Source organism: Caenorhabditis briggsae (genome assembly GCF_000004555.2).
Source record: "Caenorhabditis briggsae complete genome, chrIV, whole genome shotgun sequence".
NCBI lineage: Eukaryota > Metazoa > Nematoda > Chromadorea > Rhabditida > Rhabditidae > Caenorhabditis > Caenorhabditis briggsae.
In genome coordinates, this window is record NC_013487.2 from 12,018,621 (window position 1) to 12,034,751 (window position 16,131).

Consider the following 16,131-nt stretch of genomic DNA (forward strand, 5'->3'; position numbering starts at 1 on the left):
GAAATTATCTTTCAACGCGAGAACAACAATACTGCTTTTCGTCGAGTTTTCTAATTTTTCTTCACAAAAAAGGCGGGAAATACACATTTTGATTGTGAAAAATAGACTGAAAACGCAATAAAACCAAGAAAACAATTCCTCAAAATAAACATATTTTCAGGTTAATGTAGTTATCGATGTGAGGCCTACTCTTCCTTTTTTACTGAACATCAAGATCACTGTTACTGTATCCGATATTTATCCTTGCTTTCTGATTTCCCCTCTTATCCCTTGCAAAACTCCTCGTTTGTAAAAGATCAAAGTTTATTTTGAGCCAATATATCATATAACGGAATTTCGAAAATTAAGTACATGTACATTTAATAAATAGACCTCGGAATACAGAGACAAAGTACAATGAAAAGAAAAAATATACCTACCCTTATTTGCTGCAGCTTGCAGGCGTTTTTCATATCCGTGTTGAATTTCGAAACGACATAAAATCATAGTATAAGAAGGAAAAAAAAATGTACAACTGTGAGATGGAACCTGCCATTGCTCAGGAAAAGTGAGAAAATTGATTACAATGGTATGGTGTGAAACTAGAGCTAGAAAGTGGTTAATTAGATATGCACAATTGATGGAGAAGCGGTTGAAGCGCCTGTTGACACTCTTTTTTATAGGACTTTTGTCGTTTGAAAGTGCGGACGAATTCTTCGAACATCTGACGTCCCATGTGTGGAATGCACTGGAAGGCGTCGTAGGCGCCACGCACAAAATCGACGAGTTGAAGTTCGAACTGAAAGAAAAAAGTAGAGAATTGTTGGAAAAAAGGAAAAAGAGTTTACCTCATTGCTGCTAACAGTATTAGAATGGGGGCTGTTCATTTTGTTACAGATTGCTTGCAAATACTGCTCTATGCACCGTTCGAATAACTCTCCAGTAACTTCTTGATATCCACATTGAATCATCTGATTCGTGATAGTTCCCGCGCTACAGAATCGCACGTTGGGATATCGAACGTTGGCAGTGCTTCTGTTGTTGTTATAATTTGAGGGGAAGTTCTGAGGAATCAATGGAACCGGTCCGCTTGGTCGTTGGCTTTGCTGCATGAACATTTGAGAGATGTGAGGGAAATGGCTAAAAATAATTTTTAGTGAAAATCCTTGTTTTCATGAGTTACCTGACACTCTCCTTGGCATAATGATGAAGAACATAAGGGGAAAGAAGGGTTTTGGCTGCGTGGAAATAGAACATTCTGAGATATTCAGTACCGAGCTGCAGAGAAAGATAGTGCAGGGCTGAGACTTCTTCCGAATAGGGTGGGCTCTGAAATTTTAAAATTCGCTAAAACCTGGGTATCGTACATACTCTTGTAAACTTCAAATAGAGCTGCCGATCTTCTCCAGGCGACGAAATCAGACACTCCATCGCTCGCATTCCGTAATGCCACGCATTCAGAAGAGCGTTGCCCTGAACTGGCGGTGGAACCATGAACTGATGGTTAGCTTGTTGCGGAGGCTGAGCTGGCGGCGGTCCATTGTCCTCGTTGGCGACAAGTTGAGGAGCCGATCGGCTCTGCGGGAATCTTGCAAAAGCTGCTTCGTGTCTGTAACTAGTCGGGGCTAGAGCAGCGATTTGGTCGGATACATACACTTGAGGATATAGCCATGCAACCTGTTGAAGTGGCGGGTTGAACTGATTACGGGTCGGTGGCGTGGGTCGAAGTCGTTGTTGTTGCTGTTGATTGTTTTGTTGTTGTTGGATTAGCGCCGGGTTCTGAAACAAGACTATATTGAAAATTTCCGAGAACTAAATTTACCGCAAATGGATTTGGTACCATTCCTGGAGGGATTGAAGCTTGTTGCTGCTGCTGTTGCCTCTCTTCTGCATAACTCAACTCATGCCAGTGCTGCATAGCTTCCCATAAACATCTAGATCTTGCGATCTCTCGGAAATGCGGAGTATCCATAGCCAACAGCGCAGCGATCGACATATCCCTACTATCAGCCTGACACTTTTTCAGCGCATGAATCACCTCGTCATCCGTTAAAGCGTGCGCGAATGGAAGCACGGAAAGTGACAATCGAGCCGCTTCATGTCGCATAGCAGGATCCGATGATGGTGCGACCTTATCGGAGCATTGGCATATTTCGGTTGGCGTGAAATGAGCCATCCAAATTTCGCGAATCATCTCGAGAACACTCGCACCAATGTCGTCTATCTGTGTTGTGATCCAGCTCGAAATCGTACTATATGTTCGCGTATTCCAGCTTGGAGATATTCGATTGCTCATTCCAAGAGCGTATATTGAAATAGCGATCGCACACAAATGAAGACGTCTGTTTGTTCCAACCAAATTGTGTCCTCCCCATACGGAATTATTTTGAGTTCCGCCAGCTTCGAAGAGAATCTTCTTCGAGAGCTCTTGCATGTGATAGACTGCAGCGTCAGTGACAGTGTTCCCTGGATCGAAGGATAACGATCTACAACTTCGTTTCTTCTTTTGGCCCTTCCTTGGTGATGAGCTCTTGACTCCGCCACTCGTTCCAGGCACATTTGGGTCATCCAAATCAACAGATTCGCCAGATTGGCTTGAAGATTCCTTGTTATTACAAACAGAGAACTCGCTGGACGATGAGCTTCTCACGCCATCGTCAGTCGATCTTTTTCTGCCTCTGAAAATGAAAAAGTTCATAAAAAATGGTAGACTTCTGAAAATTCATACATTGGCGCCGGCGGGGGACCGTCAGAAATTTTCAATCGAACTAGCTCCGCTTCAATCTGCGCTTGATAATCTGCCAGTGTGTCATCTGGATTCTCCTGCTCCACTTCAACATTATCCTTGTATGGGAACACTGGTCGTTGACCTCGTTTGAATCTCTTCACATATTCTGGACACCGCTCCAAAAAGTACGCAGCGTTAGAGAGGTGATGTCTGAATGATAAAAACATGAATAAGTGCTTGAGCGAAATAAAAAACTCACTGATACATTCGATGAAGCTTTGGGTCGAGAATCTGATCGAGAACCAACGCACATCTCTCTTGAGAATCCTTGTATCGTACCAGCAGCATCGAAGTCAGCTCACTCTTCTCTCTTCGTACAGTTTCCCAGTGCAAATGATATCTTTCAGTGAACAAAGGCCGACAGCCAATAATGTGCAGTGAGATGTGTAGCGCCAAATCGGAGTCGGATGATATTAGAAGACGTCGATTGGCCTGCAGGGCTGGCGAAACAGTTGTAGCGTTTTGAGGAGGCACTCGCGAGCTGCTGAGGGATTCAGTCCAATAGAGAGCCAGGAACAAGAACTTGGTGAAGGCGATTGGAGGAAGTTCGCCGTTGTTTCCGGCGTCCATCTCAATAATTTTCTCCGCTCTCGACCGAACTCGATGCACGTGAGAAGCTGTCATTTGAACAGACTGCCATAATTGCTCCAGAATTGCGACGAACTCAGTCTCCAGATAGGTGTACATCATTTGATGAGTTTGAGTATACAGTGGCCATTTGGTGATTTCCAACGTCCGCATGCATACATCAAAAACAGTATGTTGAAGGTTTGGACTATCCTTGAGAACCTTTGTGATATACAGAATTTTCTCCATTGTAGCCAAGAATCGAGCTCCTCTCGTCACCTCTTCTTCTCTATCCGCTCCCGTAACCTCATCAGAAACATTTGAAGATGATGATGAAGACGTTGACTGTTTCGACGTACTCGGCCCTTCGTCGTCATCGAACTTCCGGAACTCAGCTGCTTGTTCCGAAAAACTGTCAATCAAATACTCGATGACTTTCAATGAATGCTCCACGGCATCAGCTCTATATCCATGAGTTCCATAAGCCTCAACTCGCAAAAACTTGGCTTCGAGAGTATCGAGTGGGGTGAAAGCCGCAGCGAGAACTTCATTGACATCCATCTCCACGAAATCTCCTTTCCTTTTCTTGCTCAATACCGAATTGCCTCTTTGCACATCACTTTCCTGTCCTGATTCCGTACTGTCATTCAGTGGAGGTTTTGTTTCTTGTCCTTCTTCGACAACTCTCCAAACTCCGTCGACACCTCTGAACTCTTCCGGTCTGACTGGTTCGTCTTCTGTTCTTTTCCGCGTTACCGTCTGTTGCCTCTTCTTCTTTTTTTTCTTCTTCAGAGTCTTCTCACGAAGAACCGGTACCATTTTGTAGACGACAGTGAGATTGGGCTCAGGCACACTGAAGATGGCGTCTTCGGCAACGCCAAACCGGATGTTCTGTTCGTTCATAAAGTGACACATTTGAATCGCTGGATGGAACCCGGGGAAACAGTTCAAATTGAATCTCATGTTCATCGCTGATAACGGATATCTGATGTCAGCATTCATTATTGTCTGCAGGATACTTGCCGTTTTGTGATTGCTGAGAACAGTCAGGTCCTTTGTCGGTATGGCTTCGTTTGTAATTGGAGGTGCCGCTGTGATCATATTCTTCAATCGTGTTACAGCAGTTTGATGGTATGCTTGAAGATATGCTGCCAACTGCGATCTGTACTCTTTTCCAGCTCTCGGATTCATTGCAGCCAGTCGCCACAGCATAACAAGCTCATCGCATAGTTGAGCACAATGAATTTGAGCCATGAATTGACAGTCCGGGGCTTTGAAACAAGTCGTTTGAGTCCAATTCGCAGAGTGTGTGAGCTTGGTAATGTACCACCAGAGGAGAACTTGACTGTTTGATAAGCATTCGTCAGTGACAGTTCTCAACAGGGCTACCGAGTTGTCGTCATTTCTTGCGAACATCTCTCGAACCATCTGCAGCAGATTCCAGAGCCCTTCTGGCTCTCTACATCGTAACGGCTTGATTCTTGAAGTCCATTCCACATGCGTCGGGTGTTGACTTGTTGCAAGATACTGTACATCACAATGAACCGCAGGCGCTGGCACGCAATACTTGATTAGTAACCGGCGGATTTTGCTCTCGATTTCTGGAAAATCGTATCGCGAAATTGGCTCGTGACCTCCATCTGTTGGATCCGGAGCTCCAGGAAGAAGGTTGATCATCGAAGTCTTGTCCTTTATTTGGTCAATCAATTTTTGGAATCCAGGAATACACTTTCTGGGGATATCGTTGATGTGCCACTGGACCAGCTTTCGAAGATCTTTGTCACTCATTGAGTTGATCGCGTCTGCTATTGTCTCTCTGGAAAATTGATAATTTTATCAATTCACATTTTACTGATATCAGGGATAACTTACTTAAACTTGATCTGACTTCTCTCTGATATCCGATAAATGCATAATGCAACCACATGTTTACACCAGCTAGACCGGATCGAGCATTCACAAGTGCACTCCACGATACGACATCTGTCTACTTTGACTGTCACATGATAAATTTCTTTCTCCTTTTCCCCGAATACATTCGTGTTATCTTGTGGAACACTGTAGATATCTCCACTGAGCAGGAAACCAGTTTGTGAGACATCGCGAACATTTCCCCAGTGGTACAACATCTTTCCGTACTCATATTGATCAGCCGAGCCGTTTGCGAGGCAGCTGAAACATTGAAATTATTGATTTTTCCTGATTAAATTTGCGCTTTTCCTACCTGTACATTCGAATCTCATCTGTGGATTGTGGAAAGCAATGAACTATGAATGACACAAAAATCTTCTCAGGGATTGGTCCGATTGGTGGCGGTTGTTCCATTTGCATAGCTCTTGTTTCACAAATGTGTCTGTACATATCTTCTAACTGTTGAAACGACCACTTCTCTGCACAAATTTTCGCTGCGATCTCGGAGAGGGTCAGAAGAATTCCTGTTGGATTATCTCCTCGAAGCATCATTGGATGATGAGCCAATGGATTATTTGGGTCTCCTCCTGCCACCACTGTTCGTGTAGAAGCCGACGAAAACCGTCCGGAAGCATTGTGATATTGGTAAACGACGCACGAGAGACCGGGTTGGATGGCTTCTCCAACAGTATTACAGTCAGCCCATCCACGCCAATTGTGCTGGTTTTCATCAAGTGAGTCGTCTAGAGACCCTTGGGAGTCTTCTTCAAACCGTTCAGAATCTTCAAATGAAACATCGTCTCGACCTCCTTCCCATCTACGATTGCCATACGGCTGCATCTGCTGCATGGTAGCAGTTGTAAGCAGATGGTGCCTTGGACCGATGGAAACAGTTTCGACAGTGAGTCTGGAATAAAGCCAAGAATTTACGAGTCATATACAAGAATAGAAGAAAAATGAATATAGCTATTTGACTGCAATTATTGAAAAAAGAAACTGGAGCAGCAAAAAATGTTCGAAGTTGACAGAGCAATAGAAATAATGTCCTTTTTAGGATTTTTGCGATGGAAATGACAGGGAAATCGAAAAAGAGTTTTTAAAAAAGTTGAGAATTCAGAGAAAATTAATGGGGTTATTCACCAAAATGTAGAAAAATTCGGAGAAATGGAGAAAATTTCGCAAAACCGCGGGGAATGAACCAATCTCGCTGAAATTTCGGAGAAAATTATAGAGAGCATATTCACAAAATTTGGGGTCAAAATATCCACTTTGACCATTTTGTCTGAAATTCCAGCCAAAATATCAAAATTAATTTTGCGACCCCAAATTTTGTGAATATGCTCTCTATAATTTTCTTCGATTTTCTCCGAAATTTCAGCTAGATTGGTTCATTCTCCGCGGTTTCGCGGAATTTTCTCCATTTCTCCGAATTTTTCTACATGTTCGTGAATAACCCCATAAAAATCTAAAATTGTCCGAGTGGAGTACACGAAGGTCTAAAGTTTACTTTCCCGGTGAGACCTTCAGAAAGATTACTGTAGCTCGTCGATTTACGGGAAACAGTTTTGAAAAAAACAATCCTTCCGGTTTTTTTTCAATCTCGGTCATCTTTCTTCCGCTTTTGATGATTTTTTCCAGTTTAAAAACTTAAAATATTATAGGTTAGATGTTCCAAAAATTGAATGTGAATGAATCGATCTAGAAATGGAATGAAAAATTGAACAATTCAAATTTGAAGAAATTTTAAATTTTGAATGAAGCTGGAGGTTTTCTGGAAAAGTTACGGATTTCAAATGCATAAGAAATTTGTGTATCAAACAAACTTTAACACATAAAAAAGAAACTAAAGATCTGAATTTTTATGATTTATGACCAATTTCCTGTTCGATTATTACTACATAGTAAGGACCTGGATTGTTTAAAAAAACCTTTTTATGCAAAATTCGGAAAGTACTTTTTTCCGCATGCATGAATAGGTTTGAAAACTCATTAGGTGAGCTGAATGGTTGAAAACTGAATGAAAATGGCAAAACAAAGTGAGCATATCAGTGATAAAAGAGTATCATGTCAAGCTAGTTTTTGGTTCGAAAAGTGATGTACGGAAGAGGCACTCTACGTCCTCTTTCTCCTTTTTTCTTCCCCTCCTTTCCTCGTCGCGTCGACGTAAACCTCTGCGTATCTCCGTTCCCCATACATTTTCCGACACCCCAGCCCGTTCCTATCGGTGCCTGGGTGAGCGCAAGTGGCCGAGACAAGGCACCGTGCTGACCAGTCCTCGGTGGGAAAATTCGCTCCATGGACATCCAAACGGCGCCACTTTCAAAATTTGAAATCGGAGTTATCTCGTAGTTTTCTCGAGGAATTTTCCAATTCCTTATGATTTTAGATGGGCTTCTAGATTGGACGTAATCAGACTTTTGAGAAAAATAGACTGTTTAGAAACTAAAATTATAAAAATTCATGCTAGCTTGAACAACTCAGGAACTCAAGGTATTCCGAAACTAGATGAAATACTTCTAACTAGATTAAAGTAGTGTCTCTGAATCGAACGAAAAGCTGGCATCTTCTGTTGTTATTGGGCTAAACCAGCTTATAGCCAAGCGAGCGCGACGACGAAAACAACCAGAAAGGTCTTGTTTTCGTGTTGCTGAAAAAATAGTGGGGACAGGAAAAAAGCCTGGCACGAGAGCCGCCGTTCCTTGCTGCCCGAGTTATTGATCGAGAGAAAACGAGGGGAGCAAATCTTTCAATCTCTTCTGATAAGATTAATGATTCTCAAGGTAAACTGGGGGATGAAAAAGTTAGGGAAAATTTATATGTTCTCGATATTCGTTAAGAAAAAGACGATAATTTGAAAATTGAAATAAATAATTTCAGGGATTTATAGCAAAATGTCGGCGCAAGCAAGTCGTTCGAAGAAGTCGGACCAGGACCAACGGGCCGCTGATCAGGCTCTCCTTAATGTAAAATTCTAATTTTAAAATTCTAAAATTACAATTCTATTCCAGGCAGCCATCGCTGACAATGACATGGAACAGGATGAGAATTTCACAGTGATCGACAAGCTCGAGTCGACAGGAATCAGCTCTGGCGACATTTCGAAACTTAAAGAAGCCGGCTACTATACATACGAGTCGTTGGCGTTCACAACGCGTCGCGAACTGCGAAATGTGAAAGGAATTAGTGATCAGAAAGCCGAGAAAATCATGGTTAGTGGGGGTAGCGAGAAGGACACAGATGATGACAGCTGCAAGGTCAATTTCGCCCCAGACAAATCGAGCAGCTGGGAGAACATGAATAAAATTGAGAAAATAAACATGTAAAAACCTGGTTTTTTTTTCAGAAAGAGGCGATGAAATACGTACAGATGGGCTTCACGACGGGAGCCGAAGTGCACGTAAAACGCAGTCAGCTGGTACAGATAAGGACTGGATCCGCCGCCCTTGACAGACTTTTGGGAGGAGGAATCGAAACGGGAAGTATCACAGAGGTGAGAGTAGGTCAAAAAGAGAAAAAAAGTGGAGAGATAGAGAGAAGAGATATGATACGATCCAATTCGTTTCAGGTGTACGGAGAATACAGAACTGGAAAGACGCAATTATGCCACAGTTTGGCGGTTCTATGCCAATTGCCAATTGATATGGGTGGCGGTGAAGGAAAATGTATGTACATCGATACGAACGCAACGTTCCGACCGGAGAGAATCATCGCCATTGCTCAGAGGTTTGTACCTTGAATAAGGCTGAAATTGGATTTTGAAATAGAGTATTTTTCAGTCGGTTTACTTCCTTTTTGATCATTTTCCAGAGTCTAGATCTCGGCTGTTCCGATCACTTTGAAAAGTTTGAAGGGTATAAAACAGACCTAGATTGAAAACATTGTATTTGCAGAAATTTTCGGAAATTTCTAGCTTACTAGATTTCTGAAAAACACCTTTTTTCGGTCCGTTTCTTTTACTGAAAACAGGCCAAGAAGAGGTGTCTTTCAAAAATCGGAAGAAAGGAGTTTTTCAAAAATTCTGTGAATGCACAGTTTTCCATTTAGGCTTGTTTTACGCCCTTCACAATTTCCAAAGTGATCGGAAACATGGCAGCGGAGGTCCGGACTCTTGAGAATGGCCAAAATAGCCGAAACCGGTACTGTATATTCATTTTCAAGTTATTCCGCTTCAAATCTCTAGTCTTCTGCGAGCTTTTTCACAATCGTAGCTTTCAGATACAACATGGACAGTGCTCATGTCCTCGAGAACATCGCCGTGGCTCGCGCTTACAACTCAGAACATCTGATGGCCCTGATCATCCGAGCCGGCGCAATGATGTCCGAAAGTCGATACGCAGTCGTCATTGTCGACTGTGCTACTGCTCATTTCCGTAACGAGTACACCGGAAGAGGAGATCTCGCTGAGAGACAAATGAAGCTGTCGGCGTTCCTGAAATGTCTTGCCAAGTTAGCCGATGAGTACGGTGTCGCTGTCATCATCACAAATCAAGTGGTTGCTCAAGTCGATGGAGGTGCTTCGATGTTCCAAGCAGATGCTAAGAAACCGATCGGAGGTCATATTATTGCACACATGTCGACAACCAGGTGAATGATAAGATATCGCTTTCTTTGAAAACGTTCTCCTTTTCTTGCAGACTGTACCTACGAAAAGGCAAAGGAGAGAATCGAGTGGCGAAGATGGTGCAATCGCCAAATCTTCCAGAAGCTGAGGCAACCTACTCAATCACCAATCATGGAATCGAGGACGCACGCGAAGACTAGCCGTTCGCTTTCTCGCTTTTTTATCATATGATACTCCCGATAATATCATCATCCCCATTCTTCCTTCTCCCTCCCCTTCACGGATTTATCACACATCATTTTTGGGTCGTTTTCTCTTTCTATCGTATCTTTTTCATTCCTCTTTGTTCTTTACATGTATTATATGGTTTTTTTGTGCATTCGTTCTCCTCCGTTACTTTTTATCTTTGTTTTACCCATCGTATGAAAATCGTATAGTTACTGATTAGAAATTGATAAGTTAAATGGCACTTTTAAGCCTATGATGTCTTATCTCTTCCACTTGTTTTTCTCGGTTTCAAAAACCTGTTTTCCAGAATCTTCGAGCAATGGAGAACGACGACATGGCCAAGAATACTGAGGTAACGTTGTTGCACAACATATTCAAATAACGCATACGTCATTGTTGGGCAGCTGCTGCTGACCTCTGTCACCTTATTGCGCGGTGCTGATCTAGCATATAGTCATTCAAATTGTCTCTTTTAGCTCGCTGTTGAATATGAATGAAACTGAAAGTAGAGAATTGCCACGTGACTAGTTAGAAAATAACCAGTAAAGTTGGTGTCTCGAAATACCGTAAGTCCTGTATTAGAAGAGCCGGTCCTTCTATTGTTCCAAGCTACCTTTGGAGGGCCCTTCTATTACCATTTTTTCCAAACGTCTTCAAAAATTGGTGAATTCTCTTCCAAAATTCATTAGAAATCTGTCAATGAACAAGTTTTTGAGCAAAAAAGTTGTGTTTCAACAAATTTCTGGAATATGTTCACTGAAAACGTGCGGAAATTTTTAATTTCAAGCAACACAATTCGAAGGGGGACATTCTATTACAGGCTGCTCTTCTAATTCAGGTTTTACAGTACATTTGAGAATCTTAAAAAGACAGCTCCAGTCGAATATCGTTTGATTACTTTCACTTTGTTCCATACAATGGCTAGTTGAAACACTCCTCCTCCATTTTTTTTCCATAAAAAAGAACCAAAAACAATTTCACTTCTTCATCTCCTCCCACTAATCTCTGCCCCCGTTCGTTTTGGATCCGCCCGCCTCCTACTGCTTCCAGATTTCTCTATCCTCAATGGCATCGTCGGCCAATCTCTCTTCCTCGACCACCCGCCGTCGGCAACACAAAGCGACCGGTTTCGTGCGCTCATCTCTAAAGCTTAGAGACTATCTCTACAATCCATTTTCTGTAGCAGACCACTGGTCATCTCTTCTTTTTTTTGCCATTTTCTCTTTCTTCTGCGGACATAAAAAACATAGTGGTAATTGATAATGCCTCTTCTTGCCAAAGCTTGCTGCTTCTCGTCCTCGTCGCTTCAGACACAATATGCCCGCCGCGAACACACACTATCACTTTTTTCGATATCCGATATCCAAAAGATGCTTTTGTGGAGTCTGGTCTAATCGTGATCTCCTTTTCCAGATGACGTGCTGCTCATCCAACTCATCACTCTCGGATTTTACGACTCTACCGAGATGTCCAAATCGGGTCGGCTCCATAACGGTCATTCTCGGACCCATGTTCAGTGGAAAGACGTAGGAAAAATCAGAAAATCAGATAATTAAAAAATAAGTAATTTTTCAGCACCGAACTTCTGCGTCTCCACGATCGTCAGATAATCGCCAAAAGGACATGTGTTCTTGTCAAGTATGCCGGGGACACTCGCTATGATGCTGACCTTGTGGCCACACACAGCAAGTGAGGAGCTTCCGAAAGGCTGGAACATATTGCTCAATTTTCAGAATGACCGGGCAAGGACGGACTGTTAAAGCTCATCGACTCGCGGAGGTGGCTTCTCAGATTTTCAGTGACGATGTGCAGGTGGTGTCGATTGACGAGGGGCAATTTGTAAGGATTTAAAAAATGATATGAACAACAAAAGTAAATCAGCTAATTTTCAGTTCGAGGATCTTGCTGAAACTTGCGAGGAGCTGGCTCAACGTGGAAAAGTGGTGTGCGTAGCTGCACTGAACGGCACCTTCGAACGGAAACCGTTCCCTCAGATCTCCCTTCTTCTTCCATACGCCAACGAGATCAAGCAAGTCACCGCTGTGTGCGTAGAGTGCGGAGCACAAGCCAACTTCTCATTCCGAAGCACACTTGATAAGAAGGTCGAGGTGATTGGAGGATCCGAGTCGTACACAGCGCTCTGTCGAGAGTGTTATGTGCTGAAGAGCGAGGAGAAGGACGCTGAGGAGCAGTTGAAGACGGGATGTGATAAGAACGAGAACGATATCACTGGGATTGTTCTGGCGAAGAAGGAGCAGCAAAGGTCTGATGGATCTGTGTCACCACCACGCAAGAAAATCGGTCTTAGCAAATCAATGGCGCTCGACTCGTCCCCAGTTCGGATTTAATTTTTTTTTCAATGTCATTTGCTTGTAACCCTTTTTTCCACACCTGAACTAATTGCTCATCTTGTTTCACTTTTACATTTCTGGTAACTTTTTTCACTTTTCATTTTTTTTTTCTCACTCCCTTCATCAACTTTATACATTGCATTAAAACAAGAACTTCAGATAAAAAACATTTATTGAAAACCCTAGAAATCTTGAGCATCAGTAAACTGAACGACTTGTTGGATCGTTTTGTTGTCCTCCCCGGGTTCCAACTGTGCTTCAAAACCAGGATGCTTTGGTCGTTCATGCTCTGGAGGTGGCTTGTATTCCTGCTCAGGGGGCGGAGCTTGATTTTGATTAACTGGTTGCGTTGGAGTCAACGTCAGATTCTCCTCTTTTTTCGGTGATGGCGGTTTTTGTTCGTCCTCGGTTTTAGTTTTCTGAAAAATAGTGAAATTCAATTGGCACCGAGCCAATTTTGGACAAACGGCGTAGCGGTCGGCAGCTGGACAGGGGACTTAAAAAAGCTCAAATTGTTATAATTTCCAACTTTTATTATGAAAATGTAAAAAATTTTTGTAAAGTGCAACGATGCGAAAAATAAAAATTTTTAGATTTGAAATTGGCTCCGCGACGTTTCGAAAGTGTGACTTTTCGCAAATGCGACGTTTCTGTGCAAAAAGTCGCAAAGCTGTTACTTTTGGAACGTCGAACTTTCGAATCGTCACACTTTCAAAGCGTCTGCTTTCGAAACATCGCGGAGCCGGAAAATCATTTAAAAGTTCTGAGAAATTTGAATTTTTAACGACCCAAAGCTTCGCCACGTAACTTTCTCAATAAAGCGCAACAGGGGACCACAGAATTTCAAACCCTGTGAACGTTTCGAGCCCCCGGACCTTATCATTTTCTTCCGTCTTCGTTTTCTGCGATTTTCTCTTCGACTCATCGCCCATTTTCGTGTCTGTCTGCATCAGCGTGTCCACAGTTTTCTTGGCTTTTTTCGACTTCTTCGACTTCTTATCATCATCATTAACATTCGATATTGATTCCTCAGTTTGCGGATTTTTTTCAGCCTTCCCTCCTTTCTTATTTTTCTTATTTTTCTCCTGCTTCGAAACTTGACTCTTCGAAGCTGCAGACGTCGTCAGCGTTTTCTTCTTTCCTGAACATCTCAGTTTTTTTTCGAAAAAACAATATTTATTATTTAACCTTTTTTCCCTTTGCCACACTGATTGAAGATGACTGGTGCCATGAGAAGAACGGTAAGAAACATGCCAAACACCGGGAAATTCACTGAAATTACAGTAATCTTATCTAGTTTAAACTATTCCTGTCTTCCCTGACAAGATCTAGATCTCTACCCAAAAATTTTCTTTACACATTTCAGAGCGGCATCTATAGAACAAAATGTTTCTCCAGGTTTTTCGAAAATTCCAATGGAAGGGAGACAAGATCAGATTCTAGAGTTTTTCGAGGGACGGGCGAAATTTCAAGTTTTTAGGAAAAGCGAAGCAAAAAGGGAAGGAAGAGAAGGAGAATGGCAGAGATCAGTCACCAGAAAAACATTTTGATCCCACTTTCGATATAATTCGGGAAGGGGAATATGAAACAGGTTTTCAAGCTTCCGGTGGCCTAGAATTCCCAAGAAGCGGCTCACCATCGGATAACCTGTCGCACATCCAAAAAACCATTGAATTTTTGAAGAGTCCGCACTTTCCAAATGTTAAAAAACTGCTTTCTGAGAATTGATGAAGCAAAATAATTGGGAAAGATAAAAATATAGAAAACAGAGAACACGTACAGTAACCAACCAAAAGTTCATTAATTTAACCTATTAAAATCGGCAACTTTGATGTACAAGACTGAAAATTTCCAGATCTACTAGACAAAAACAGGGCTTTAATTTTGTAATTGACAACTTTTTTGTAAAATCTCATCCAAATGAGATGAACACCCTGAGAGATGCTTCTGGAAAAATTTGGCATTGGGTCGACATTAAGCGGTTTATCTCATTTGGATGAATTTGTACAAGAAAATTGTCAACTAGAAAATTGAAGCTCTATATTTGTTTAGTAGTCCCGGAAATTTTCAATCTTTTTTAACAAAATCCGCTATATCTTGTAGACATCCAAACTTTACCCTATTCAATAAATGGTGACGGACAATTGTCCGGACTGGAATATCTTTGGACACAAGTATCTTGGAAGCACAAAAATTGATGGAAATATAATTTCATGTTTGATTCAAAACTACCAAAACTTTCAAAGCAATTCCTCAAGTCTAGGTATTGTTATGATTGTTCAAAGATTAACGGCGTAATGTGATTTTCATGAGATGGAGCAACTTTGATAAGCAATAGCTCAGCTACAAGTTGATCAATAATTTGAAACTTGGCTAGTTTACTGATATAGCTTTTAACTTTTTGCCCTCCAAATTTGAGCCCAATACAACTCTTTACCCAAGTTTTAAGCTAATATAAACTGAGTCCGAATAATTCTGCACCACCTTGTAAACATATAAAAATAATAAGTTCTTGTCCGGTTTTGTGGCATTGTTAGGGTTCCGAAAAAATACATAAAAATATTGGAATGATTTAAAAAACTTGCCGTGGTTAGTTATTGAAATGCCTAATAATGAAAGCTTATGAAAAAGAGCTTCATGGATTTCCAAAGTCTGAAAAACTTCCAGAAATCTAGAACTCGGTTCACATTACCTAGTCTCAAAAATTGCAGTGCCCTAAGAATGTATGGAAAATTGGAATTCGAAATTTCGGTAAATCAGTAAAATGAATTTTAGACGGATTTATTTTTCACAAAAAAAAAATAATGGAGCACATTGTAAAAAAAAGAGATCACTGTAATCGAAATCATCATTCTGTCGCCTCTTGTTGTTCTATCATCTTCTCCCATACATCATTCCCATATACGGATTCATCATTCCACTCATCATTCGTCGTCGTCCCCATAGCGCACCGTCACCATTAGATCCAACTCCATTGACGCCATATTGGGGGCCTCCGCTACCATACTGTGCGCCAATGATTCCCATACCACCACCGTTCAGTGGTACTCCATTAAAGGCCCCTGGAAATGGGAGGATTGTAGAATACAGGAAAACTGTGGTGGACAGTCGACGACCGCCAACCGACCGCCGACCGACTGACCGCCCATCAGCTGGGTCGGCGGTCGGCCTTTATGTCTCTAAACTTACATTGAGCACTTGCCACGTGGAGCACAGCGAGAAGAGTCACAAGAATAACAAGAAGACACCTCATTTGGAATTATATATATTCACCCAATTAATGGCATCCAAGGGTTAGCCTGAAAAGTTTGACAAGATGAAAGATGAAGAGAAAAAAATGAAGTCAAAAATAAATAATTCGAAGATGGATGATTTTAAAATGTTCTGAGAAAAATTTAAACTTTTTGGCTCTCATGAAGTTAATCCAAAGCGAATTTCCGGTTGCTAATTTTTGAAAATATGAAAATATGAGACGTCACCAAAATTTTCAACGTCTTCTAAAATGGAAACATATGACACTGGGGTCATAGTTGAATAGGCTCAAGCGTAACGACTACTAATCTGACGTATTCTAGGCGACGTCTTCAGAATGCTTCAAGGAGACTTTTTAGAAATTTGTGAGTAATCGAATCAAAGTCATATTTTTAAGGAGGAGTGGTAGAAAACCAAAAATGAATTTGTGAATGTTTTTTAGGGGAAAAAAGGATTAGAGGGGGATACTAAATTAAATATTTATAGAAATTTTT

General features: G+C 41.6%; 5 protein-coding genes across 5 annotated transcripts; 2 read left to right on the forward strand and 3 right to left on the reverse strand.

The window, feature by feature from the left end:
• Positions 1–598: 598 nt before the first annotated feature.
• On the reverse strand, positions 599–6,094 carry Cbr-pqn-55 (the record flags this gene model as incomplete). The annotated part of the gene is made up of 9 exons (XM_002634355.1): positions 599–778; positions 828–1,119; positions 1,163–1,308; positions 1,351–1,758; positions 1,802–2,657; positions 2,708–2,917; positions 2,967–5,150; positions 5,207–5,506; positions 5,559–6,094. The coding sequence occupies 9 exons, from the start codon at positions 6,092–6,094 to the stop codon at positions 599–601; spliced, it is 5,112 nt and encodes a 1,703-aa protein (XP_002634401.1).
• Positions 6,095–8,136: 2,042 nt separating this feature from the next.
• Cbr-rad-51 lies at positions 8,137–10,006 on the forward strand (the record flags this gene model as incomplete). The annotated part of the gene is made up of 6 exons (XM_002634356.2): positions 8,137–8,208; positions 8,254–8,454; positions 8,589–8,735; positions 8,811–8,968; positions 9,461–9,829; positions 9,880–10,006. The coding sequence occupies 6 exons, from the start codon at positions 8,137–8,139 to the stop codon at positions 10,004–10,006; spliced, it is 1,074 nt and encodes a 357-aa protein (XP_002634402.2).
• Positions 10,007–10,353: 347 nt separating this feature from the next.
• Positions 10,354–12,382, forward strand: Cbr-thk-1 (the record flags this gene model as incomplete). Its single annotated transcript, XM_002634357.2, has 5 exons — positions 10,354–10,386; positions 11,448–11,560; positions 11,610–11,723; positions 11,768–11,873; positions 11,927–12,382. 5 exons carry the CDS (start codon positions 10,354–10,356, stop codon positions 12,380–12,382), a joined length of 822 nt encoding a protein of 273 aa, XP_002634403.2.
• Positions 12,383–12,567: 185 nt separating this feature from the next.
• On the reverse strand, positions 12,568–13,637 carry CBG04407 (the record flags this gene model as incomplete). The annotated part of the gene is made up of 4 exons (XM_045235987.1): positions 12,568–12,804; positions 12,861–12,869; positions 13,261–13,526; positions 13,574–13,637. The coding sequence occupies 4 exons, from the start codon at positions 13,635–13,637 to the stop codon at positions 12,568–12,570; spliced, it is 576 nt and encodes a 191-aa protein (XP_045092667.1).
• A 1,622-nt stretch (positions 13,638–15,259) lies between these two features.
• CBG26462 lies at positions 15,260–15,638 on the reverse strand (the record flags this gene model as incomplete). The annotated part of the gene is made up of 2 exons (XM_045235988.1): positions 15,260–15,480; positions 15,575–15,638. The coding sequence occupies 2 exons, from the start codon at positions 15,636–15,638 to the stop codon at positions 15,260–15,262; spliced, it is 285 nt and encodes a 94-aa protein (XP_045098309.1).
• Positions 15,639–16,131: the final 493 nt, after the last annotated feature.